A 25,777-nucleotide genomic window follows, 5' to 3' on the forward strand; every position below is an offset into this window, starting at 1 on the left:
GGGTGATCTCGCTCGGCGACTGCTGCATCTAATTAGGGGAATTAGTGTAATGTTACTATTGGGAATGCTTCACTTTTCCTTTGCATAACAATGACCGTCGTTTAACAGCCACGTGGTGGAGGCTGCAGAGGGAAAGCATACAGGGATCTTTCCCGGGGACAGCCGCGAGGGGGTGGAACAGGGTCAGACTTTATGCTTTCCAGATTGCCTGCAGCAGGAGGGCACTGCTATCCATTAACTGTTAAGCAGCCTAAAGTTTACGGCTTACCAGGCCTGGCTGCTACACGGATTCTGCTGTCCTGCCCCGCTTGTCTGATCTCCAGTGCAAGACCCCAGGCAACGCCGAAAATTCGAACTTGTCCTGAGAGCGCATGAGATAGGTGCCCTGTATGGTCTTGTTCACAGAAACAGACTAGACTGTGTTCAGTGTTCGCAAACATGTGTCTTTGCAAGGAAATCACTTCCTTTTTCCCATCACACAGCTGCGGCTGTTTCCCGAACTGCTCCGGCATCCCCCTCAAAGAGGCTGGCGCAGATTAGGCGGCGAAAGAAAAAGACTCGGGACGAGATGTTCGCTGAACTGATGGCCTGCTCCAGAGCCGAGGCGGCCCAGCAGAGCCAGTGGAGGGAGACCCTCTCTCAGTACCAGCGCTCACACAGCGAACGGGAGGACAGGTGGCGGCAGGAAGACCAGCAGGCGACTCAAACTCTGCTTGGACTAATGAGGGAGGAAACGGACATGCTCCGGCGCCTTGTGGATGTTCTGCAGGACCGCAGGCAGGAGCAGAGAGCCCCCCTGAACTGTATCTGCAACCGCCCTCCCCTGCCACAAAGTCCTGTCCCCCCCTCACCCAAAATCACAAGAAGGAGGGGCGCTAGGGGCCGTGAAAACTGTCACTCCACCCCAGCAGAGCGCTCATGTACCAAACAGCTCTCATTCCCTAAAGTATGAGAATTGCTTCCCTTCCTGGCTCACCCGATCCCAAATCCCAGTTTCATCCCCCAACTGTGTAGTTGAGTATTAAAAATAGTTTGCTGTTCATTACTGTTTCCGTCATGTTTCTTTGCAGAAGACTTTGTGTGAGGGGGGGAGGGGTTTGTTAATTGCATAGGACAGCCACCATTACCAGGGTACAGACATGGGGGCAGGATCAACGGCAGGTCACACACAGAGTGCAGTCACTAGGCACCCGGGTCAGTCTGGGAGGTGTCTGCTGCCGCAGGTCAGTCTGGGAGGTGTCTGCTGCCCCAGGGTCCGAGCGCCTGTCATCCACAAATGGCAAGGCAGGCTGCCCTTACCATGCCCTTCCACCCTAGCCATGAGCCTCTCTGATGCCCTGAGCCCCAGCCAGAGCCATCATCCCCCTACACCTACTCACCCTTCCCACACACCCCTCACCCCTTCCTGCAAACCCACCCCTTCCTGCACACCGTCCTGTAACCGTCCTCCCCCCAGAGACCGCTGTAGGAGCAGGAGCCTGTCATTCCTCGAGTGTAGAAGCGGTCTGTACATCACTGCACACCGTACCCACCACAGTCTGCGTCCCTGTTTGAACCCTTTAATGCAAATTCGTTAGTAAAGAAAACTTTGTTAATTAAAAATGTTCCAATAACTTTATTTTTAAATGTCTGTTGGAAGGGGGGAAACCTGGTGAACGGGGTATGTAACCGCTGAAAAAAGTCAATAGTAACTGAAACAGGGGCAGGTTCAGCTTCTCTGTAAAGAGACTGGACAGTCATAGGTTACCCTGCTCTCTGAGGAACCTAGCTTTCAAAGCCTCCCGGATGCACAGCGCTTCCCGCTGGGCTCTTCTAATGGCACGGGTGTCTGGCTGAGCGTAATCAGCAGTCAGGCGATTTGCCTCAATCTCCCATCCCGCCATAAAGGTCTCCCCCTTGCTCTCACAGAGATTGTGGAGCACACAGCAAGCTGCAATAACAATGGGGATATTGGTTTCGCTGAGATCTGAGCAAGTCAGTAAGCTCCTCCATCTCCCCTTGAGACGTCCGAAAGCACACTCCACCACCATTCTGCACTTGCTCAGCCGGTAGTTGAAGAGCTCCTTGTCACTGTCCAGGGCGCCTGTATAGGGCTTCATGAACCAGGGCATTAGCGGGTAGGCTGGGTCCCCGAGGATCACTGTAGGCATCTCCACATCCCCAACACTTACTTTGTGGTCCGGGAAGAAACTACCTTCCTGCAGGCGTCTAAACAGACAAGAGTTCCTGAAAACATGCGCGTCATGAACCTTGCCCGGCCACCCGACGTAGATGTTGGTAAAACGTCCCCTATGGTCCACCAGTGCTTGCAGCACCATTGAAAAGTAGCCCTTTCGGTTAATATACTGGCTGGCCTGGTGGGCCGGTCCCAGGATAGGGATGTGAGTCCCATCTATAGCCCCACCGCAGTTTAGGAATCCCATCGCGGCGAAGCCATCTATGACGACCTGGACGTTTCCCAGGGTCACTACCTTTGAGAGCAGTAGGTCAACGATTGCGTGGGCTACTTGCATCACAGCAACCCCCATGGTAGATTTGCCCACGCCAAAGTGGTTCGCTACTGACCGGTAGCTGTCTGGCGTGGCAAGTTTCCAGAGGGCTATGGCCACTCGCTTCTGCACACTCAGGGCTGCTCGCATCCGGGTGTCCTGGCGCTTCAGGGCAGGGGCCAGCAAGTCACACAGTTCAAGGAAAGTGCCCTTACGCATCCTGAAGTTTCGCAGCCACTGTGATTCATCCGAGACCTGCAGCACTATGCGGTCCCACCAGTCCGTGCTTGTTTCCCGGGCCCAGAATCGCCGTCCCATAGCATGAACGTGACCCACTGCCACCATGATCTCCGCGGCGCGGGATCCCGTGCTTTGTGAGAGGTCTGTGCCACTCTGACACTTCATGTCCTCACCGTGCTGCCAGAGCCTCCTCGCCCGATTTCTCAGCAGCTGACTGTGGAAGAGGTGGACGATAAGGTGCGAGGAGTTGACAACGGCCATAAGTGCAGTGATGATCGCAGCGGGCTCCATGCTCGCAGTGCTGTGGCGTCCGCGCTGTCACTGACCAGAAAAGTGCGCAAACAGATTTCCCGACGGCGCTTTCAGGGAGGGGGGGCAGGAGTGATGGTTGAATGGCGACAGTTACCCAAAACCACCCTCGACACATTTTTCCCCCAGCAGGCAATGGGGGCTCTACCCAGCATTCCAATGGGAAGCGGGGACTGCGGGAACTGTGGGATAGCTGCCCAGAATGCACCGCTTCCAATGTCGACGCTTGCCCCGTTAGTGTGGACTCACAAAGTCGAATTAGTGTCCTTAGTGTGGATACACAAATTCGACTTCATAAGGTCGAATCCACAAATTCGACCTAAGTTAAATCGAACTACTCTTGTAGTGTAGACATACACTAAGGGGGGATATGATAGAGGTGTATAAAATCATGAGTGATGTTGAGAAAGTGGATAAGGAAAAGTTATTTACTTAGTCCCATAATACAAGAACTAGGGGTCACCAAACGAAATTAATAGGCAGCAGGTTTAAAACAAATAAAAGGAAGTTCTTCTTCATGCAGCGCACAGTCAACTTGTGGAACTCCTTACCTGAGGAGGTTGTGAAGGCTAGGACTATAACAATGTTTAAAAGGGAACTGGATAAATTCATGGTGGCTAAGTCCATAAATGGCTATTAGCCAGGATGGGTAAAGAATGGTGTCCCTAGCCTCTGTTCGTCAGAGGATGGAGATGGATGAGGAGAGAGATCACTTGATCATTGCCTGTTAGGTTCACTCCCTCTGGGGCACCTGGCATTGGCCACTGACGGTAGACAGATACTGGGCTAGATGGACCTTTGGTCTGACCCAGTACGGCCGTTCTTATGTTCTTATGTTATGTTCTAAAGGGCTGGTGATTAAATTAATGACCTGGAGGTTGTGTGTGTAAAACAGGAATCCCTTGGGAGGGGGGCGTTAAGGAGGGAGGGAGGGTTGTTTTAGAGAGGACTCAGGAGACTCAGAAGAAATATAGCCAAGCCCTCTGAGCCAAGGTTACATTCAGAAAAGGGAGAGATTTGTGGGTGTAGGTGAAAAGAAAGGGCCAAAGCCAAGCGAAGGAATAGCAGTGGTACAGAGAAGTTCCCACTCTACCTGTCATACATATGCGGCCCCTCATAGTATCTAACCTATTTCTCCTCACAGCCCCTCTGTGAGGTAGAGAAATGCTGTTATCCCCATTGTACAGATGAGGCACTGAGGCACAGAGAGCCTAAAGGCCAGGTTTTCAAAGGTATTTACGCACTTAGTGGGATTTTCAAAAGCTCCTAGAAGGTTAGGTGCTTTGTAAGTCCCACTAGACACCTAGCATCTTTGGGTGCAAAAAAAGTTTTGAAACTCTGTCCTTAAGGCACTGGCCTGAGGTCATACAGGAAGTCCATTGTGGGGAGAAGAACGCAGGTCTTTCAGGGTAGCTCCCTATCTAGCAAATCAGCCTCTCTCTGATGCACGCTGCAAAAAAAAAGGCTGATAGATGGGAGCATGAAAAGCAGCACAGAGGTCAGGAAGGATGAAAAGAAAGAGAGAATGAGAGTCAGATGAGAGGAGATCACTTAACCCCCAATGGGTGGCAGGTTCTGCCCCAGGCTGTGTTGTAGAGCAGTTGCTGATGTGCAATATTACATTTTAACTGAAAAATATTTTTTTGTCATTTTTCGTTCTGAGTTCGACAAAAGGAAGGAATGAGAAAATGTCATGTAAGTATCAGATGTCTTCATGCCTCAAATTCTTAGGGTTTCAATTCAAGAACAAATTGCATCCACAGCGTCCATAAAGTTGACAATTATTGTCATGATTTGTATTATTCACTGGGCACCAGCTGTGTGCTCAGCACTGTTCAAAATGTGCAAGAAAATGTAATCCCTGTACCAATGCATATAAGATGTGTAACTCTGGAGAAGATGGCTCAGATATTTAAGTATGAAGTGTATAGTAATTGACCACACATATTATCACATGTTCACTGTAATGTTAATATCCATGAGTGGAGGTGCTGATGGCAATAGACATTTTACTGGATTAAGGACTAGAAGATTTGACCCTCCAGCTTTCTTTCAAGAGGAAGAGCTGTCCGGAGCACCTGTGCTGGTTTATTTTCCTTTCCTGCCAGCAGAGGCCATGATATACCTGAGAAGTCTCAATTTTTTTCTCAACTTTAAAATCTGGAATTTTCTTGGTGTTTGGTTTTATGTATTCTTCTATGAGAACTGCAACTCAATCACTGTAGTGATGTGTTTAAGAGCCTTCTGGGAAGTAACTAGTCTTTCAATAGAAGTAAAAGCAGTGTTGCTGACTAATTATTTTGTCATGAGTCTCATGATAATTACTGTTTTCCTTAAAGACCCAGCTCCTAGAGTCAAGTGGATATGTGATGATTTCAGCCTTCATTCTTAAAGAAAGATGAAGTTTATAGCCCTAGTAGCTGTGGAGAAAGCTTCAAAATGTGACTCCCAGTGCACTCCAAAAGTTTGAAAAGCAGGAGGCAAATAAAAAGCACATCACATCTATTATTTTTACATAATCTCATGATTTTAAAGCCAATCTCATGATTTTTGGTGAGCCTGATTCATGATTTTTGAATATTTGGGATTGGCAATACTGTGAAAGTGACCTGAAAGTGTCAGTTTTATTTCTGTTTAAGGTCAGTTTCTAGTCTATTATTTGAAGTGAGTGTCACGGAGTCCCCAGGCAATGCTCTGGAACTGCTCGCCACAAAGCCAGTCAGGACTTTGGGGGCCTCCTCTCCCTCGGAGCAGACTGTCTTCAGGGCAAGAAGCTCACACGGCTTCACCTCCTGGGTCTTTTCTTGGAGCATTCAGCATCCTCTGCCCCTCTGTGCGCTTCCCACAGTGAGTCTGCCCAGGCGGGGTCCTGGGGAAGCCAGAGGGTCCTGCACCCCCACTTTGCAGTCAGACGTGACTCTCAGCCAGCCAGTAAAACAGAGGTTTATTAGATGACAGGAACATGGTCTAAAACAGAGCTTGTAGGTACGGAGAACAGGACCCCTCAGCCAGGTCCATTCTGGGGCCCAGAGAGGCAGACCCCCACGTCTGCCCTCACTCTTCATCCCCAGCCAGCCCCAAACTGCCAACCCCCTCCAGCCCCTCCTTCTCTGCTGAGTTCCTTTCCCGGGCCAGGAGGTCACCTGACCTCTTTGTTCTCCCCCACCTTTAGCATCCCCTTGCAGGGGAGAAGAGCCCAGGCCATTAGTTGCCAGGCAACAGAGGGTCGGCCAGAACCTGAGGCCCCCACACAATATTCAGAGGAAACATTAAGAACAGTCCCACTTCGTCACAGTGAGATAACACCTCAACAGCCCCAGACAGGTGCAGTATAAACTCATCCTACTAGATTTTTCTACAATTGTTTCAATTGTTGTATCTGAGAGTTAGTAGGAATATACATTAAAATGTTAAACCTAACCAGTGTCCCTTCATTGACTTGACACAAGACGTGAGAACATGTTAGTATTAGAGCTGAGTGGGTCTAATATTTATTTAATTCTCTTTTTATATATAGGAATTAGATACAGTGCTCCTATCAGCTAATTTCTAAGATACTTGAAAAAAACCCTAGAGTTTTCAGGTGCCTAAGTAGCCTCTGGAGTCACGGTTAAAGTTGCCCCCTGACCACAATCTGAAATCGCGCCCATGGTAGACAGCAGAATAAAGACAATGGACTTTGAGAGGACACACTTTAGCACACTCACTGAATTGGTAGGTAAAATCCTGTGGGAAGCAAGTCTAAGAACAAAAAGAGATCAGGAAAGTCGGCAGTTTTTCAGAGAGTCATTATTAAGGGTGTGACGTGTTCCCTCGGGGTGCCACCTGGAACTGGGGTACCACTGAGTCCCCCTGACCCACCAGCCTGGGCGGGCTCCTTTTACACTGTACTGCTGTGACCAGCCTTCTAAGTTCTCTCCCAGGCTTCAGCCTGCACTTTCACCAGCACACATACAAGTAGGTTCCAGGTAAGGAACTTCTCAGCTACTCAGGAACATCCCCCCCCCCCCCCAGGAGTGTAAACCCAAAATTATACCGTCTTTCATTGCACAGGAAACTTAGGCCCCATCTACGCTGGCAAGTGGCTGTGCAGTAAAGCAGCTTTCTGTGCTGTAACTCCCGAGGTGCACACACTGCCAGGCCACTTAGTGTGCAGAAACTGCACAGATTCAGTGCTCTAAAAAACCCCATGCCAACGAGAGGCTTACAGCTTCCTGCGCCAGGGCTACAGCACTGCAGTGCCAGTGTAGACACTGTGGTGATTACAACGCTGTGACTGGCCTCTGGGAGGTGTCCCACAATTCTTGTTCTCACCTCTCTGGCCATCAGTTTGAACTCTACTGCCCTGCCCTCAGGTGACCAACCCTCAGCCCCACCCAGGGCCATCCTTACCCGTATGCAGCTGCGTAGGGCACCAGGAAATTTAGGGCACCAAATTTCCTGGTGCCCTACGCAGCCCTGTGCTGCTCCAGCCCCTGCCCCGCCTCTTCTTCATACCCCCAAACTCCGCCCCAGCCCTGCCCCAGCCATGCCCCTACTCCACTCCTTCCCCAAAGTCCCTGCTCTGCCCCAGCCCCGCCCCTTCCCACCCCTGAGAAGTGCAGCAGGGTTGGGCCCATACTCACCGGTGGTGGGAAGTGCAGCAGCCCGGCCCCAGCCGCGCAGCCAGTGAGTGCTGGGAGGTTGTTCCCCACAGTCTCCCAAACCAGCCCCCTTGACGGAGGCCTGGGGCTAGTCCCTCACACTCGCAGAGGCCTGCTCCCCCCCGCGGGGGCTGCGTAGGGCCCCAGAATAGCTAGGGACGGCCCTGGCCCCACCCCATACATTCTTTTCCAAATTTGAAAGTCCCCTTCCTGTTTGCTCGGTGACGCATGCAGTGGTCTCAGCGCATCTTTCCATGTGGCAATGCCTGCTCCACACACCAGGTGATCCCCCGCTTGGAGCAATGCTGAGCTGCTGGACCTCGTCAGCATTTGGGGAAAGGAGGCTGTGCAGTCACAGCCACGCGCCAGCCATTGGAATTATGATACCTACGGACAGATTGCTAGATGTGTGATAGAAAAGGGCCATGACCGGCAGGGCTGACCTGGGAGTGGGGGTGGGGGGCGCCACTAGGACCCAGAGTGTAGAAAATTGTGTCTGCTGCTGGTGCATATATATTCTCTCTGCTCTAGATGCACAGAGATGGTGGAGTGCTGTGCTGGAGGAAGGAGAGCACAAGAGATGCAACAGGCAGGCAGGAGAAAAGGTGAGAGAGGATAACAGAAAGCAGCAGGAGCTGTAGGGAGAGAGAGGAGGAGCAGCCTCTTATGTACCTCTCCAGCACCCGCAGGAGTCTGGACTGATTAACACCAGCTTGTCAGGGAGCTTCCTGTTTCCTGCTGCTTCCCTGAACCCACCTGAGGAGAACAGGCAGTCAGCTGAAGTAGTAGGAGCCAGTTAGGCCCTTAAGATGCTGATATCTTCCATCACTCAGACCCTGCTACCAGCCCGCTTATTTGTCCTCTTCAACGGAGTGTTGAGAGCCACTATAGTTGGCACAGAACAGCTCTCATGAGTGAAAGAAAAAAAAACAACACTCCTCTGGGGCAGCATTCAGAAAAAGAAAAAAAGCAAAGGAAACTTTTCTATCTAAGCAGGAAGGAGCTCTCCTGAGATACATAGACACAAATGTTCACGGTGAGCCTTCTGGCCCCAGTGAGGATGTGAGTGGTGAGGAGATGCCTGATCTTCCAGTTAGTCAGAGTGCAGGTGACCTGGAAGCTACTGCAGCATCCATATCTCCATCTCAAATGGATGTAACCATGCACATTCCTGAAGAAAAGTGTAGATCAGAGAAGAGTGTGTTGGAGGCACAAGAAACAGCTGCTGCTGAGTTTAGCTCCGTAAGTCTAGATGATCCAGGACTGTGGACCCACTTGAGCAGTAGCCTAAGGGACTTCCTTGTACTGCATGGGCCACAGCAAATGAAAAACTTCATGTTCCTCCAAGACAATGAAAATAGAAGTTTCCATCCAACATATTACTGGCGTGAAATCCCTAATAGTGAGAAAGTGGAGAGGCCATGGCTTATGTACTCAAAAACCCAGAATGCTGCATACTGTTTTTGTTGCAAACTTTTCCAGTCTAATGTTCCAGCCACATTGGATTCTACAGGAACAAAGGACTGGAAAAATCTGGCTAAAAATCTGGCATGCCATGAGAATGCAGCAAATCATCAGAGAGCATTCCATAGGTGGAAAGAACTTGAGATGAGACTAAGGTTAAAGGCAACCATAGATGATCAACATCAAGAGAAGATTGCATCATAGTCTTTTTACTGGCAAAATGTTCTGAAAAGGCTCATTGCCATTGTGAGAATGCTTGCTACCCAAAACCTAGCACTGTCTGGCACTTCAGATAGCTGTATTTGCCAAACTGTGGAAACTTCCTTAAAATTGTGGAGCTGGTGGCTGAGTTTGATGCTGTACTCCGGAGCATCTAAGAAGAGTCACCACCCAAGAAATGTACACACACCACTACCTTGGAAAAACAATTCAAAATGAGATCATACAGTAACTGGCAACAAAAGTCAAACAGAAGATTGTGGCAGGTCTGAAGTCAGCAAGATATTACTCTGCTATTCTGGACTGCACACCTGACATCAGCCATATGGAACAAATGACTTTAATGGTGCGTTTTGTAACAATAACAGAACCTAGTGAAAATGTCCCTGCAATGGTGACTGTCAGAGAGCATTTTCTAATATTTATTGACATTGATGATACTACAGGAGCTGGTATGACAAATATCAGAGGGGTAGCCGTGTTAGTCTGGAATTCACCCACGAAAGCTCATGCTCCAATACGTCTGTTAGTCTATAAGGTGCCACAGGACTCTTTGCTGGTATTATAAATGTGCTTCTTGAAAAGCTGGAAGATACGGGAATTGTGATAGCTGACATGAGAGGTCAGGGCTACGATACTGGTGCCAACATGAGAGGAAAGAACAGAGGAGCGCAGACACAGATCCAAGCGTTAAACCCTCAAGCTTTTTTTGTCCCATGCAGTTCTCATTCATTGAACTTGGTGGTCAGTGATTCAGCATCAGCTTCTAGTGAGGCTGCTGAATTTTTTTAATGTAATTCAAAGCATCTATGTATTTTTCTCTGCATCAACTCATCGGTGGCAAATTTTGAAGCAACATCTGGGAACATCCTCTCTGACATGAAACCACTCAGTGCCACACGATGGGAAAATCAAGTGGAGGTGATAAAGCCTATCAAACACCAAATTGGGAAGATAGATGATGTCATAGTTGCCATTATGGAGGATAATGCTATGACAGGAACTGTTCTTGGGAGAACAGTGGCAGAGGGAAATGGAATCACCAGAAACATAGATAACTTCAAATTTCTGTGTGGCTTAGTGTTGTGGCATGACATGGTGTTTGAAATAAATGTTGTAAGCAAAAGACTCCAAGGTGTTGACCTTGATATATCTGGAGCAATGGAACAACTGGACAAAGCAAAGTCATACCTACAGTCTTACCAGTCAGATGAGGTATTTCAAAACGTTCTGAAGAGTGCACTGAAGTTGGCACAGGAACTTCACACTGAAGCTATTTCCCCAGCCATTCAAGAATACAAGAGTCACCGAAGAAGAAGACATTTTTGATGATAAGGCATGGGATAATCCTATAAAAAACCCCAAACAACAATTCAAAGTTGAATTATTTAACCAGCTGCTCGATTTGTGAAATACAGTCAGTTGAAAAATGTTTCATGCAGCTCAAGGAACACAGCAGTATATTTGGGATGTTGTATGCTAAATGCTTTTGTTGCCTGTGCATACTTCTAACACTTCCTGTAACAGTTGCCAGTGGAGAACGCAGCTTCTCCAAGCTGAAGTTCATAAAAACACATCTACGCTCCACAATGACACAGGAGAGGCTGGTCGGCTTTGTAACCATCTCAATAGAGCATGAGCTGGCCCAGACTGTGGACCTTCTTTGCAACCAGGAAGGCACGGAAAGCACCACTTTGATTATGCAAACAGATAAAAATGCCAGTGTTTACTATACAGATAAGAAAAGTTACATTTGCTGTTCATGCTTTTGAAAGTGTTACTTAAAATGTTTAAACAAGGCATTTTAAGTTGTTAGTTCTCCTTTATTGGGGTCTCTGGAAACTGTGGGGACAGGAATGATGATCAGACCCACCCTATGGTGCTGGCTCTCCCCAAGTGCCCAAGAGCCACATTCTCAGTGTACAGCAGGGTCTGGGAACAGTGATTTACCCTGCCCCTGCGGCTACTCACCATTTTGGGGTCTTGTAGCTTATGTGTGCTTGCCTGGGGTCAGCCAGTTAGTGACGGGTGTGTGAGTACTGGCTGCGTTTTAAAGTACTGAAGCAGTGTTGTCTGTGTTGCAAACAATACTGCTTCTGTAAAATGTTGCGTTTAAACTTCACAGAGATGACCTCGGGAGCCTCCCTCTTTGTTATTGGCAGCAGAATGGTTGCGAAGAATAAGGAAGCATCAAGAACGCAGGAGGACTTTCTGTGTGATGCTATGATGCACTCCGCCACAGAGAAAAAGGAATTGAAGGAGTGGCACCACAGTGTGAAGAGGGACCAAAAGGAGAACGCAGTACACCAGAAAGAAGCCAGGGAATGGCTCTTAACAGTTACTGAATGCAAAGGAGACATGCTCCAGCTGATACTAGCTCTTCAAACCAAGCAACTTCGTGCCCGCCCTCCCCTGCAGCCACTGTTGCAAAACTCTTTCCCATGTGCCCTCCCCTCACTGTTATCAACCTCCCGGCTCCAGTCTGTACCCACAGCATTGCATTCCTCCCCGCTCATAGTCCAGCCCTGCCAACTCCCACTACCAACTGCACTCAACACCCATCCCTCTGCAGTTTGGCCCTGCTGAAGTATAGCATCCGCTGCATCATACTCCAAAGGGGAAAGTTGGGTATGATCCCTGGACATACACAAATCTGTAGCTGTCCCAGGACCCCTCCTCCTCTGTAGATCTTCCCCTCATCCCTCCCCCTCCATGCTGATGAATTTTTTCGTTTGACTCTCTCCTCCAGTTGTTGTCCTTTAATAAAATAATTGTGTTTGTTTGCAATCTTTATTCTATTAATTGAAAGCAAAAAGAGCACTGTAAAGCAACATAAAATTATGTTAAGGCCCCTGCTTGCATCATGTTCACTGTATCTATTGGGTTTCCAGGAAACTGGGCAGGCGGAAGCCCGCCCAATGCTAAAGGACCCCCCCCCAGCCTAAGGAAAGGATCCACAGGGCCTCAGAAACCCACTAATTTCGGGGGACAACTAATAAAAGAACAGGGACAGGAGTGCGGTCAAAGGGTCATAAGAAGGGAGCCTGATGGGGACACCGAGCAGAGAACCCCGGACAGCGCCCACTGCTCCTCGAAGGCGTCAAGGGAGCCAGCGGATGCCACCCAGAAGAACTCTGCCCGGATACATGAACGGACTAAGGACCGGAAACAAGCCCCATGGTCACAGGAGTCTCCGTTGGCCAACCGCCTCTCCCTGGTCACGTAGATGGCCATCTTAGCCAGAGTGAGGAGGAGGTTGACCAGGAGGTCCCGTGACTTTGTGGGGCCACGGATAGGGAGTGCATGGAGAAGGAGGTGAGGGGAAAAGTGCAACCAGAAACACAATAGGATATTGGTGAGGAGCCGGTATAGGGGCTGCAGCCTGGCGCACTCTAAGTAAATGTGCGCCAGGGTCTCCCTCACACCGCAGAAGGGGCAGATGTCTGGGACAGGGGTAAACCGCGCCAAGTACATGCCCGTGCTCACGGCCCCATGGAGGAGCCGCCAACCGATATCCCCGATGGGCCTCGGGACCAGGGTGGAGTAGAGGCTGGCCCACCGGGGCTCCTCACCCTCCAAAGGTGGCAGAAGGTCCCACCACTTGGTGTCGGGGCGGGACACGAGGGCGAGGAAGTGAAGGGTGTGGAGCATGAGCGTGTAGAGATGTTTCCTTGGCGCGGTTTGGAAACGGACCGGCTGCAGATCGTGCAGCCGGCTTGCAGAGAAGGGGCGGGGGGGGCGGTCAGGTCCACGGGGCAGGGGCCCGATGAAAAGGGCCAGAGGGCTCGGGGTGGGGGGTGGGCAGGGCGTGCCCTCACGTAGGACCCGGTCGAGGTAGGCCCGAGCGGCGGGCGGCAAAGCGGCCTTCGCCTCCTGTAGTTCGCGCCGGGTAGTACAAGGTCTGGAGAGCCCCATGCGCCGAGCGAGCGTCAGGGGATCCAGCCAGTCTCCCCAGTTGTAGTCCAGGAGGTCTCCGACCCTGGTAGCTTCTGCCAGGACCAACCTCTGGTGCACCGCGGGGGACTGCCATCTGCACACGGAGCTGGGGGTTGTGTAGAAGGGGTCCGCGAGGAGATCTGCCCCCTCGGTGGCCGCCATGGACCTGGTTGCAGAGAACAGCTTCCAGGTCCGGAGGAGATCCTGGTAGAAGACCGGCAGCCCAGAGAGGTCTCGCGGAAGACCCCTCGGATCGAGATAAAGGAGCTGCCCTCGGAAGCGGCGCAGGAAGGCGTGCGCCAGGGCTCTCCACACCAGACTACCCGCACCATACAGGAGCCTCTGCAGTGCCTGGAGGTGGAAGACGTGGACCTGAGTGTGCAGGCACTTCAGACCCTGCCCTCCCTCCTCCAGGGGCAGGTGGAGGAGCACCCCTGCAGGGACCCAGTGCAGTCCTGGCAAAAGAACTCCAGAACCACCTTCCGGAGGTCGGCCAGGAAACCCGGGCCCGGGACCAGGGTGTTGAGCCGGTACCAGAGCATGGACAGGACCAGCTGATTGAGCACCAGTGCCCTCCCTCGGAGGGAAAGGCACCGGAGGAGTCCTGTCCAATTCTGGAGCCGCTCGGCCACCCTGCCCTGCAAACCTTGCCAGTTCTCCAGCGGAGACGGATGCATGGCAGAAAGGTAAACGCCGAGATAGAGCAGCGGACCCGCGCTCCACCGGATGGCCTGAAGCGCGGGTGGGAGGGAGCTCACCTGCCACCCGTCCCCAACCACCAGGCCAGAGCTCTTGACCCAGTTGACCCGGGTGGAGGAGGCTGCCGAGTACATGGCCTGGCAGGCCTCGACCCGCACCAAGTCGAGACAGGACCAGCCGCAGCTCTGGCTCCCGAAGCACCAACCCCGTCAACCTCCTGCGGAGGAGACAGAGGAAGGGCTCGATCGCCAGGGCTACAGCTGGCCCGAGAGGGGGCACCCCTGCCGCACTCCCCGCCCGAAGCTGACCGGCTCGGTCAGGGTCCAGTTGAGCCTGACCAGACACTCTGCGGAAGCATACAGCACCTGGAGAAAACCCACAAACTGGGACCTGAAGCCTAGCGCTCACAGAGTGCCCAGGAGATACCCGTGGTCCACCCTGTCAAATGCCTTCTCCTGATCCAGGGACAGGAGGGTGAACGACAGACCATCACTGCACCCAAGCTCCAAGAGATCCCGGACCATATACAGGTTATCAAAGATGCTACAGCCCGGGATGGTGTAGGTCTGATCTGGGTGGATCACGTCCTCCAGCACGGCCCCCAGCCACAGCGAGATGGCCTTGACTACGATCTTGTAGTCTGTGCTGAGGAGTGAGATGGGACGCCAATTCCGTAAGTCACGGAGGTCCCCCTTCTGCGGCAATAAGGCGAGCACAGCTCGGGCTCAACAGCAGGTAGAGCGGCCTCAGCGTTGAGGAATGCAGAACCCTCAGTGGGGCCCCCGCCCGGGAAGGAACTCTGTTGCCCTGCACCACCGAGGGACACCCCTGATAGCTCATCTCCCTGCCACGAGGCACTGGCCGTCGCCTCAGGGAAGGGGAAGCTGGGGTGAGGTCAGCCAGGTCAAGGCCCGCTGGCAGGAGGTCGTCCTCCCCCGGGGTGACCGGGGTCAGACCCAGGGCCTCGATCTCCGCAAAGATAGAAGGGAGCTCACCTCCCACCACCCCAGGGTCCTCCCCACTCGCACCCGAGGCGACGTTCACCTCAGGTGTTGCAGGGGGCACAGGCGGCAAGGGAACAGGAGGGGCCTCATCGGAAGCCCCCGCAGGGAGGGACTGCGGAGGAGGGACGGTGGTACCTTCCGGTGCTGCCACATCTTCCCCAGCCGGCACTGGCAGATGGGCTGACCCCGTGGGCATGGCGGAAGGCTCGGTGTCTGCAGCCCCCTTTCTCGTCTTGCAGGGGGCTTCCCCTCAGGTGGCACGAGCAGAGCCCGAGCCTTCTGCTTGCCCCGCTTACCCTGTACCCGGGTCCAGCCCTCCATGGCATCGCCCACGGGCTGGTCGACAAGGGTTGGGTCGGGGGGCAGGGAAGACAGTTTGGGGGCTTGGAGACACACTGGTGGGACAGCAGGAGGGAGGGAAGAGTCCTCCTGGGGATAGCCCTCTCCCACACCCGGCAGAACCCCTGCCGCACCCTCCTCCACAGGCCCTGCCAGAGCGCAGGCAGCAGAGGCAGGGCTCTCCCGCTCGGCTGGGCGCACTGGAGGAGGTACCCCTGAGGCCCGAGCAGGAGCAGTGATGGGCTGAGGAGGAGGAGGGGTGGCTCCGGGCACCGGGCAGCCAGGGGCGCCGGCGATGACGGGGCCGGCACCCTGCCGCGGCTTGGGGGTCCCGGGTGCTCCTCCGTGCCGGGCCAAAGGGCAGTCCTTCCGAACGTGCCCTGTCGTCTGGCAGAGGTAACACTGGGCCTCCCCCGTCGAGTAGTGCACCTGGTAATGGGCCCCCTGATAGGGGACCAGGAAAGACCCCTCGAGCGCCTCTCCGCCACGCGCTGCCGGCGGCAGTTGAAGCTGCACCTGCCAGCGGAACGAGAGGACTTGACGGAGGGTGGGGTCTTTGCAGCCCAAGGTGAGAGGGCTCACCATGGAAATGGGCTTCCCCAGGGTAGAGAGGGCGGATAACAGGGCGGCATTGGGAAGGAAGGGAGGGACGGAGGTCAGGACCACACGGACACCCAGGTCCTCCAGCAGCTCCAGGGGGACGAACACGCCCCCCACCGCCAGGCCCTTCTCCACTGCCTGCTGGGTGGCGGCCTCCGAGGCAAGGAACAAAACCACCTTGCCGTACATCTTGGAGGCCGCCACGATGGCCGTGGGCCCGACCACCCTCGCCAACACCCGCATGTAGGTCTCCACGTGGGGCGAGGCGGGCACCAGGAGGCAACGGACGCCGTGCTTCCTGGTCAAGGTGGGGAAGGGGACTCGGCTGCTGTAGATGGTAGTGGAGGCGGCGGTCAGGGGAGATAACGTAGCGGCAGGCGGGGGGGCTGCCGCCACCTGGGCATATGCTCTGGGGGCCGAGGGAGGGGCACCCGCAGAGCTGGTGGAAGGGACAGCGGGGAGGGACGCCGCAGCTGGTGGCGGGGCTGCGGCAGCGGTGGCAGGCTCTGCCATGGAGGGCTTAGTCTTCCTAGCTGGGCCCTTTCCCTTCTCCTTGCCCTGGCCCTTTCCGCCAGCTGGGGGGGCTCCCCCAGAGTCGGACGGGGTGAGGGACATGGCATCAGCAGAGGGCACCCCGTCGGTCGCCGCTGCCGATGCCTCAGCGGGAGTGGTGGCAGGTGGTCCGGCAGTGGCGGTTGAGGTCGAGACTAGGAGGTTTTGGGGGGAGCAGGCGGGGGAGGAGGGACAGGCGTTGTCCCAGGGGTCCCGCCCGCTGCATCTCCCGCCATGATGAGTAGGGAGGGAGGGAAAACACCAGAGAAAGGGGGAGGGGGGAAGCAGGTCACCCACTCCTCCCTGCTAGGCTGTGGGCAGGGAGAAGGGTGCCAAAATGGGGGGGGCAGGTAAGGGGAGTATCAAGGACTCGGTGTGTGTGGGGAGGGGCTCAGTCACCGACAGAGGATTGAAATCCGGCTCCTCTAGCTGCACTAGGGGAGGGGAGGGGAAACAAGAGCAATGGGGGGTGCAGTGCAAGAGGGGCAACTTAAACAGGGGAGAAGCACAAGCACACTGATGGGGCCATGGGTGCACGAGGGGAGGGGTAATCAGGGGGAGGGGCCGTGGAGGAAGGGGAGCAACCAGGCTGGGATTGGGGCAGAGGGGCCAAGGGGCTGGCTTCAGGGCTGGGGCGGGACAAACAAAGCTGCAAAGGGAGGTGGGCGGGGCAGGCCAAAAAACCAAAGCTGGGCTGGGCGGGGGCAAAGTGGAAGCGGGACACCGGCCTGCAGAGGGCGCTTCAGAGACTGGTGAGCTAATTCCCAGAGACAACAAGCAGGAGGTGCCGCAGAGGTGAGTCCCACCCACCTCTACATGCACCAATGACCTCCTAGCATTACAAGCACAGCAGCAAATATTAGTGGCTTTCAGCTTCAAATTGCTGCCTCAAGGCATCCCTGATCCTTATGACCCCGCGCTGTGCCCCTCTAATAGCCCTGGTCTCTGGCTATTCAAACTCAACCTCCAGGCACTGAGCCTCTGCGGTCCACCCCTGAGTGAAGCTTTCACCTTCCCTTCACAAATATTATGGAGCATACAGCACATGGCTATAAACACAGGAATATTGTCATTGGCCATGTTCAGCTTCCCATACAGGCATCGCCAGCAGACTTTTAAATGGCCAAAAGCACACTCAACAGTCATTCTGCACTTGCTCAGCCTGTTGTTGAACCGCTCCTTGCTGCTGTCAAGTTGCCCCGTGTAAGGCTTCATGAGCCACGGCATTAAGGGGTAGGCAGGGTCTCCCAGGATCACAATGGGCATTTTGACTTCCCATATGGTGATCTTCTGGTCCGGGAAGAAGGTCCCTGCTCACAGCTTCTTGAACAGGCCAGTGTTCTGACAGATGCATGCGTCATGCACCTTTCCAGACCAGCCTGCATTAATGTCTGTGAAACGCCCACGGTGATCCACCAGTGCCTGGAGAACCACTGAGAAATACCCCTTGCCATTAATGTACTCGGTGGCTATATGGTCTTGTGCCAGAATTAGAATGTGTGTGTCATCTATCGCCCCTCTGCAGTTAGGGAAGCCCATTTGTGCAAAGCCATCCACAACATCACACATGCTGCCCAGAGTCATGGTCTTTCGGAGCAGGATGCAATTAATGGCCCTGCACACTTCCGTCAACACGACTCCAATGGTCAACTTTCTCACTCTGAACTGATTAGTGACTGAACAGTAGCAGTCTGGAGTAGCCAGCTTCCACAGTGTGATCACCACGTGCTTCTCCAACGGCAGGGCAGCTCTCATTCTCATGTCCTTGCATCGCAGGGCTGGGGTGAGCTCATCCCATAGTCCCATGAATGTGGCTTTCTGTTGCATCGCAAGAGCAGGAACGAAGTCCAAGCAGAGAGAGAGAGTGTGTGTATATGCATCCATCTTTATTCATTCCCAGCATGCTCTTATATACAACATGATAAGCAATCACAATTGCTAATTAGTTAATTAAACCCACACAGCCGCAGCTGTAACTCATAGGGTAATTATCATTCTACACACCTGTCTACCTATTCACAATTAGCTGGCCAATGAGAACAAGCCCAAAGCCAGCCCTTCACACACAATTCTCAATCCAGAAGCCTTCAGCATCTCACATTCAATCCCACATCTCCCCCCTTTATTTACAATCAAAAGAAAAGGGAAAAGGAAAACAAGATAAAAACATTCACCAAACATTTTCAACTTATAACAGCATAACACCACAATCTATCTTAATCAAATATTATGTTATTCATAAAACATTTGCAACTCATAACAGCATAACATTATAACCTATCATAAACAAAACTTTATAAGATCAACCTATATGACCATTCAATCCTTAACATATAATTTCAAAAACATCAAACGAACTAAACAAAACACAATAAACAAATAATGTAACCTCTGCAGGACCCCCCCCCCTTTTTGTTTTTTGAAAACATCCCTCAGCTGTCAGGTGATCAAACTGACACTGAGGGTGGTGGGGGGTCTTAAGGAAAAAACATCAAACCACATGACAATACAACAACAATTCTGGCCAGAAAACAGACAACACAAAACATAACAAGGAACATAAAACATAAATCTTAGTTCTAAATAATAATTGCATGGTACCACACAGATTTTCTGTCAAACACAAAAAATCATCTCAAGTGAGTAATTCATTCATGGAGGATCAGACAGAAAAAGTCCTGGCAGAGCTAACAAACAGCTCTCCTCCGGGGGCTCTGGTTCCGCGACATCTGAGCGCGTCTCGTGAGGCTCCTCCGCATCTGCCTGCCGTCACTCCGGAGGACGCAACCAAGGCCGGACCCACCTCGCTGGCATCCACCTGGGACCCGCATCAGTGGCAACACACACATAACCCCTGCCCCACGTTAGCAAGTCAACTGGTCCTTTCCATATTTGCTGCTGATAATCAAACCATTTGACCGAGGGTCGGGGGGCCGCACCCTGCTCTTCCCCAGTCATCCCGTTGACATGTTTAATCGCGGGGGGCACCTGGCTGTTTTTACCAAGATGTAACCAATTAAGAGCTTGCAGCAACCGAGCGGCAGGCGTCTTATCCAAGGCGTCTGCCCGCTCACTGCAAATCCCCCCTTTTTGTCTTAAAAGGAGCGCCTTAAAAGAGGCATGAGCACATTCAATAATAGCGTGTAGTTTGTCTGCTTCAGCCTGAAGGGTTTGGACAAGTAGTTCTTTGGCTTGTAGCTCCTTCTTAATTTCATTCAGCTCAAGAACCGCAGCTCTATAATGACGACGGTTATGTGCTGCATCTACTTTGGCTGCCGCAACCTGCTTTTGAAGGTTATTAACGTTTGACTTTTCTCTTTCGAAGGCAGTCTGTAAAGCTTGAATATTTAGGACTGCTTGAACCCGGAGATTCAGCTGCACCAGGTCTGCCTCTCTCTCTGCTAGTACTGTTTCGAGGATGGTGCTGTGCTCTCGCAAAGCAATGTTAGACTGACCAAAACCAGTGAGCTTCCCCCGTTCATGTTCCAGTTCGAGGGCCAACTTCTTGTTTATTTCTTCCAAAAGTTTTATCTTTCTCCTAGATTCTCGAAGCTCCTGGCTGGTAAGTGAAATTACTTCTTGCAGCTCTTTCTCTGACATCATCTTACTGTGGCTAACAGCCTGCAGCTCTATCTCCAAAGCTTGAATCCGTTCATGGGAAACCTGGTTATTTCCTCCATCAGCGATTTGTGCATCCCGTTCTTTTTGCACTGACTGGAGGTGGCTTTCTAACTCCACTATCTGCTGGTGAACCTGGGATACTTCCTTCTGAAGTCTTGAGCATTCAACATCAATGGACTGCTTTTCACTTCGAAGTTTCAGTAACTCCCGTTTTAATTCTTTCACTTCCAAATCCAGCCGTTTCTTTGTAGATTTTAATTCACTAATCAGCTGGTCCTGTGAACTTGCATCTCTTTGATAAGCTTCCACCATTACCTTTTGCTGTAAGAACTGCTCCTTCAATCGTCTCTGCGCGGTGAGCCATACTGGACTCAGGGAGAAAACCTTCTTATCGCCCTGAGCCACTAATTTCCAGAGCTCACAGCCCAACCGCTCCCAAACAGTATTACTACTCGATTGAACGGAAAGTCCCCCTCTTCGTCCCCACCGCAACAGGCGGGATAACACATGAGAGGGGAACTTTTCTCCCCACCGCTCCGTGATGTGTATCAAATCTGCTGACGCAGCAGTTCCCATATTAGCTGCTCACTTCTTGGTTCGAGTGTGCCTCCCTTGTCAGATGCCCTGCGGCTCCCAGCCGCTTACTCGAACACCCTGCGGCTCCCAGCCACTTGTCAGGTACGCCTCCTTTCTTCGGACGCCCCGCGGCTTCCCAGCCGCTCACTTGGACACCCTGCGGCTCCCAGCCGTTTGTCAGGTATGTCTCCCTAATTCGAACGTCCCGCGGCTTCCCAGCCGCTCGTTCGGATTCCCTGCGGCTCCCAGCTGCTTGTCAGGCACGCCTCCTCTCTCGGACGCCCTGCAGCTCTCAGCTGCTCGCTCGGACGCCGTGCGTTTTTTTTTTGTTTTTTTTTTCTCTCTCTCTCTCTCTCTCTCTCTCCTCCGGCCGCTCAACGCTGGGACTTCAGGCGCGTCCTTCTTTTTCTTTTTATCAATTCAGGCCACCAACACTATCTTCATTCAAGATTGGCAACAGTGGTACTAGTACTTATCTTGTTTTAGTTCTGTTTGCCTTCTTGATAGTTCACGATTTGTCTTCTAGTGACTTCAGTTATGGGTTTAGTTCTTTTTGCATTTCATTCATTTCCTTTGCCTCAGCCTTCTCATACTTTCCTCTCCTTCTCCTAGTGATAACCAGTACAATAATTCCAGCAACAATTGCTAGTACCACCACTACAATGACTGCAATAATACCAGCAGTCAGACGTTTCATGGAAAACTCTGGGGGCTTTTCATCAACATAGTAGATTAGAGCTTGATCAAATTTTAGAGGTTCTTCACTGATGTTTATCTGTAGTGTGAGTCACCTTTGACATCTTTTTCAAAGTAGTAAGCCACGTCAGATATATCCACACTCTTGGCAGACTTCTGGGAAACATTTTGTTTCAGTTCAATAGTGATATAAGGTTTTTCATACACAACATCAGTTATATACTCTGGATTCAGCGAGTAACGCTCCTTAAATTCATTTTTGATGATTACCTTCAAAAGAGAAGCATCCACAGCTGTACTTCTCTCACTGTGTTTTGTTTCAATGATGATCCAGCTTGTTCTGACTAGTTCACTGCACTGTAAGTCTGTATCACATCGGGGTCACCATTTGTTGCATCGCAAGAGCAGGAACGAAGTCCAAGCAGAGAGAGAGAGTGTGTGTATATGCATCCATCTTTATTCATTCCCAGCATGCTCTTATATACAACATGATAAGCAATCACAATTGCTAATTAGTTAATTAAACCCACACAGCCGCAGCTGTAACTCATAGGGTAATTATCATTCTACACACCTGTCTACCTATTCACAATTAGCTGGCCAATGAGAACAAGCCCAAAGCCAGCCCTTCACACACAATTCTCAATCCAGAAGCCTTCAGCATCTCACAATCAATCCCACAGCTTTCCTCATGCAAATATTCTGCAGCCACTGCTTGTCATCCCAGACATGCATAATGATGTGATCCCACCACTCAAGGCTTGTTTTCCAAGCCCAACAGTAGTGTTCCACTGTGATCAGCATTGGGACAGGACCCAGGATGCCCCGTGACTCCCTCTGCCTTCCCACAAGTCTTAGCGGCAAAAGAGAAAGAGCTGCTCTGTGGGATAGCTGCCCAGAGTGCACCACTCCAAAAAGTGTTGTAAGTGCCGCAAATGTGAACGTGCTATTGCACAGGCAGCTGTCAGTGTGAACACAAAACCAGCGGTTTTCCTTCTGTGCTCTCTGAGTGGCATTGTAACTGCCAGCGCTGAACTTTGCAAGTGAAGACGTGCCCTTATTCTTGGTATAAGGGGCCATCTATCACAGAGATTTGCTCACCCGGGGTTGTAAGAGAGACTGCAGAATTCAAGGCAACTGTGATTCTGTGTTTTGGCTGTTAGAATGCCTGAGGAATTTGCACTTGGTTGGTGAAATGTAAGTCTAGAATTCACAACCAATTAGGGGTCACTGCCCTGGTTATTAACAGTCTGCCCAGCTGTTGGTTCTCATGCTCTTGCGTCACTGCTGGGAGCATCACAATATTGACAGAAAGATATTCAAGGGAAGATGGGCTCACAGTATCTGTGGCGCTCTAGGAGGTGTTCATGTAGTGTGTCTTAAACCTTGGACTCCAGCAAGGATGCTACCTGGGGCAAATCATGCACAGTGGGTCCCTCTAGGACAGCATCCTCATGGAGAGTTTCTGCATTTACTGTGGAGGAGAAAGGTCCCAAGGTACATGAGTCTATTAATTAAATGAATGCCATGCACTCACATGTCTGAAGCTAGAAAACTCAAATCTGTCCTGTTTTCTAGATCCAGACAAGACCTAAATATATTCCACATTAATCCAAAAGGGCATTTGCCCCCCTCTCATGGGTGATTCAAGTGAAGAAATGTATGAGTCGGCTACTGAGTCTGAATGGGATTATAGGATACGGTTGCCTGAGATGGCCACGGACTAGACTTCATGACTCAGACCTATGTCCTCTATTCCTATGTCCTGCCTCCAAACTAACAGCCTGGCCCTTTAGGTCAAACTATAAAAGCTCATGTGTCTAGATCTAGACATCCCAAATTCACTCCTTGCTGATGACCAGTCATCACACAAACATCAAGCTTGGTATCAACAAAAATTGCTCCAATAATTTTAAAGATATGAAAGCTTATTTTTGAAGTGATCTCAAAAGGTGTTTAACTGCTGAAGGTTGAAATGCCACTTTCAGTCAGTTTAAATTGACAAAGGTTTAAATGCTGGTAAGTTTTCACCACAAGTGTCAGAGTTTACAAATGAGGCGGTCTCTTGGTATGAGTAGTGCATATATGTATACCATCTGCCACAGCTACTCAGATATACAGATCAAAGGGATTACACCCGTTCAGAAATGGTTTAACTCAGAGCACAGTCTAGCTCTGTGTGAGCTTCAAACACTCATGACACCATCATATGAAAACTATTTTTTCCACAATCTACAGCCCAGTTTTCAATGGGGACCATTTTTATGCCAGATGTCAACTTTCACAACCGAGCCATCTTTACTATAGCCTAATTACACAAACCATAGTTGTTCCTGACCTGGTATAGGTGAAAAGACCATCAACTTTGAGTGGTTCCATCACCTCTCCCTCCCCTCTTGCAAAGTCTGCTGTACTGTGCCTTCTGATTCCCTTGCCAGCAGTTCTGTCCTGAGCCCCGTCAGAGCACTTACCCTTCTTCAGCATCAGCGCTCTCTCCAGATACTCATCCTCCGTCACCTCCTTCCCATCAATCTCCAGGTCCAGGGTGAAGTCCCGCACGGTCCAGATGAATTTTGGGAAGAAGCTGATGTACTCTGTGTCGAAAGCAGAGTCGTCCTCCTCCTCCCCATCAGCTTTCACCTTTATGTGCTCAGAGAGCTCAGACACGAAGCTGACCAGGCAGCTAAGGAATCCAGACAGGTTCAAACGGGATGGCTAGTGACAGAGGCCGGGAGTAAAGCAGCATGGCCAGTCCCAGCCATGCACGGAGTGTGTGTTGCATCCTGTGCTTTGGAAGGCCTCCCATGAAGCCAGGGCAAGTCTGTCATTCCCTGTGCACTGATGACCACCCCTTCCCCTCGCAGACTGTGCACCAGTGGCAGCTGCAACACACACACACACACACACACTCCCCTTCCCCCCTACTCTCTGGGCCCTGTGGTGGCATTTACAAACCCCACACTGCATCCAGGCCAGGCCAGGAAGGCATTAATGATCTATCCTGAAGACACAAGATGACCCCCCCTAGAGGTATAGAGGGAGCTGGGGAATCTCACGACCATCTAGTGAGACAAGGGGCTTCCTGAGAGAAGGGAAAGCTCCGTCACAGATTGTCTGAGTATTCAGATGGTGGCGAGACTGATTAGGACTCCCTGAGGGAAGATTAAGCCTAACTATGGACTAGGAGTGAAATCCTGGCCCCATTGACATGAGTGAGAGTTTTGACATTGACGTCACCTGGGCCAGGATTTCCCCTAGATGTTTCCTCCCGCTTGGAGCTCACCCCTGCCCATACCCAACTCGGACACGGATGCTCAGTTTATTGCTTGACTTGCCTGCTTTGAGTAAAGAGGAGTGATTCCTCAGCAGCACCTAGACTTCTTCTTGACCTCAGCTGTGGCCAGTAGAAACCCCACTGCTGTGTTACCTGAACAGCAGGTCTCCAATGCTCCTTTGCTGGGGTCAGTGCCTCACAACTGTCCTGGATCTGATTAGTGATGGAAGAGAGGACTGACTGTGAGCCAGGAAATGTATCCCAGCTTCTCTCCTTATTTGACTGGCTCCCACCAGCCAGTTTTCAATATTTATATTACATAGAAATAAATCTGCCCCCAAAGGGCAATATCCCATCACAGCCCCAATACAGATAACTGTCCAGCAGGTCTTCAAAACAGTCTTCATGTGGGCAAGTCATTTAACATCTTCTCCTCTGTGATGGGCTTTGCAAACCCCACACTGAGCAACTCAGAGTTAAAGGGCTAATGGGGGCTCAGGTGGTTCTGCACCATCACACCTGTGAGGAATGTCAGGATTGGAAGGGGGAGATGAAGAGACAGAGAACTAGGGAGCAGAGCAGACCTCAGTTCTTGAAGAGAGGCTGCCTGCCTGAAGCTGGAGCTCCCCAGATGACCGCTGCCTGATGACCCCTCGCCGAGGGAAGGGAGGGCCAGATGCTGATTCTTCTAGAAAGGGAACAATTCCCCTCTATTGCCTGTGAACTCAGTTTACGGCCACAGACCGACAGGAAGAGAGTCTTGACCCAACTTTGGAATGACTTTTTTGTGATAATTCCCCTTGTTTCTGTTCACTGGCTGCCCTGGAAGGATGCCATAATGGAATGATCTCAGATTGGAGGGAGGTCACAAGTGGGGATCCATAGGGATTTGTTCTGGCTCCAGTGTTGTTTAACATCTTTATTAATGACCTGGATGTAGGTATAGAGAGCATACTGATCAAATCTGAAGATGACACAAACTAGAGGGGGGTTGACAACACCATGGAGGACAGAGCTAAAATACAAAGAGATCTTGATAAACTGGAGAATTGGGCTATAGTCAACAAAATGGAATTCAACAAAGACAAATGTAAGGTGCTACACTTAGGGAAGAAA

At 51.4% G+C, this 25,777-nt stretch overlaps 1 protein-coding gene and 1 pseudogene across 1 annotated transcript in view; both read right to left on the bottom strand.

The window, feature by feature from the left end:
- Positions 1-25,777, bottom strand: part of LOC123352005 (guanylate-binding protein 1-like) — a 174,153-nt gene that overhangs the window by 101,067 nt on the left and 47,309 nt on the right. Inside the window, exon 4 of the mRNA XM_044991689.1 lies at positions 23,859-24,058. Within this exon, the coding sequence (XP_044847624.1) occupies positions 23,859-24,058 (200 nt within the window). The remainder of the gene's footprint in view (positions 1-23,858; positions 24,059-25,777) is intronic.
- LOC123351846 lies at positions 21,043-21,762 on the bottom strand (annotated as a pseudogene).

Source organism: Mauremys mutica, chromosome 17 (assembly GCF_020497125.1).
Source record: "Mauremys mutica isolate MM-2020 ecotype Southern chromosome 17, ASM2049712v1, whole genome shotgun sequence".
NCBI classification, from domain to species: Eukaryota; Metazoa; Chordata; order Testudines; family Geoemydidae; genus Mauremys; species Mauremys mutica.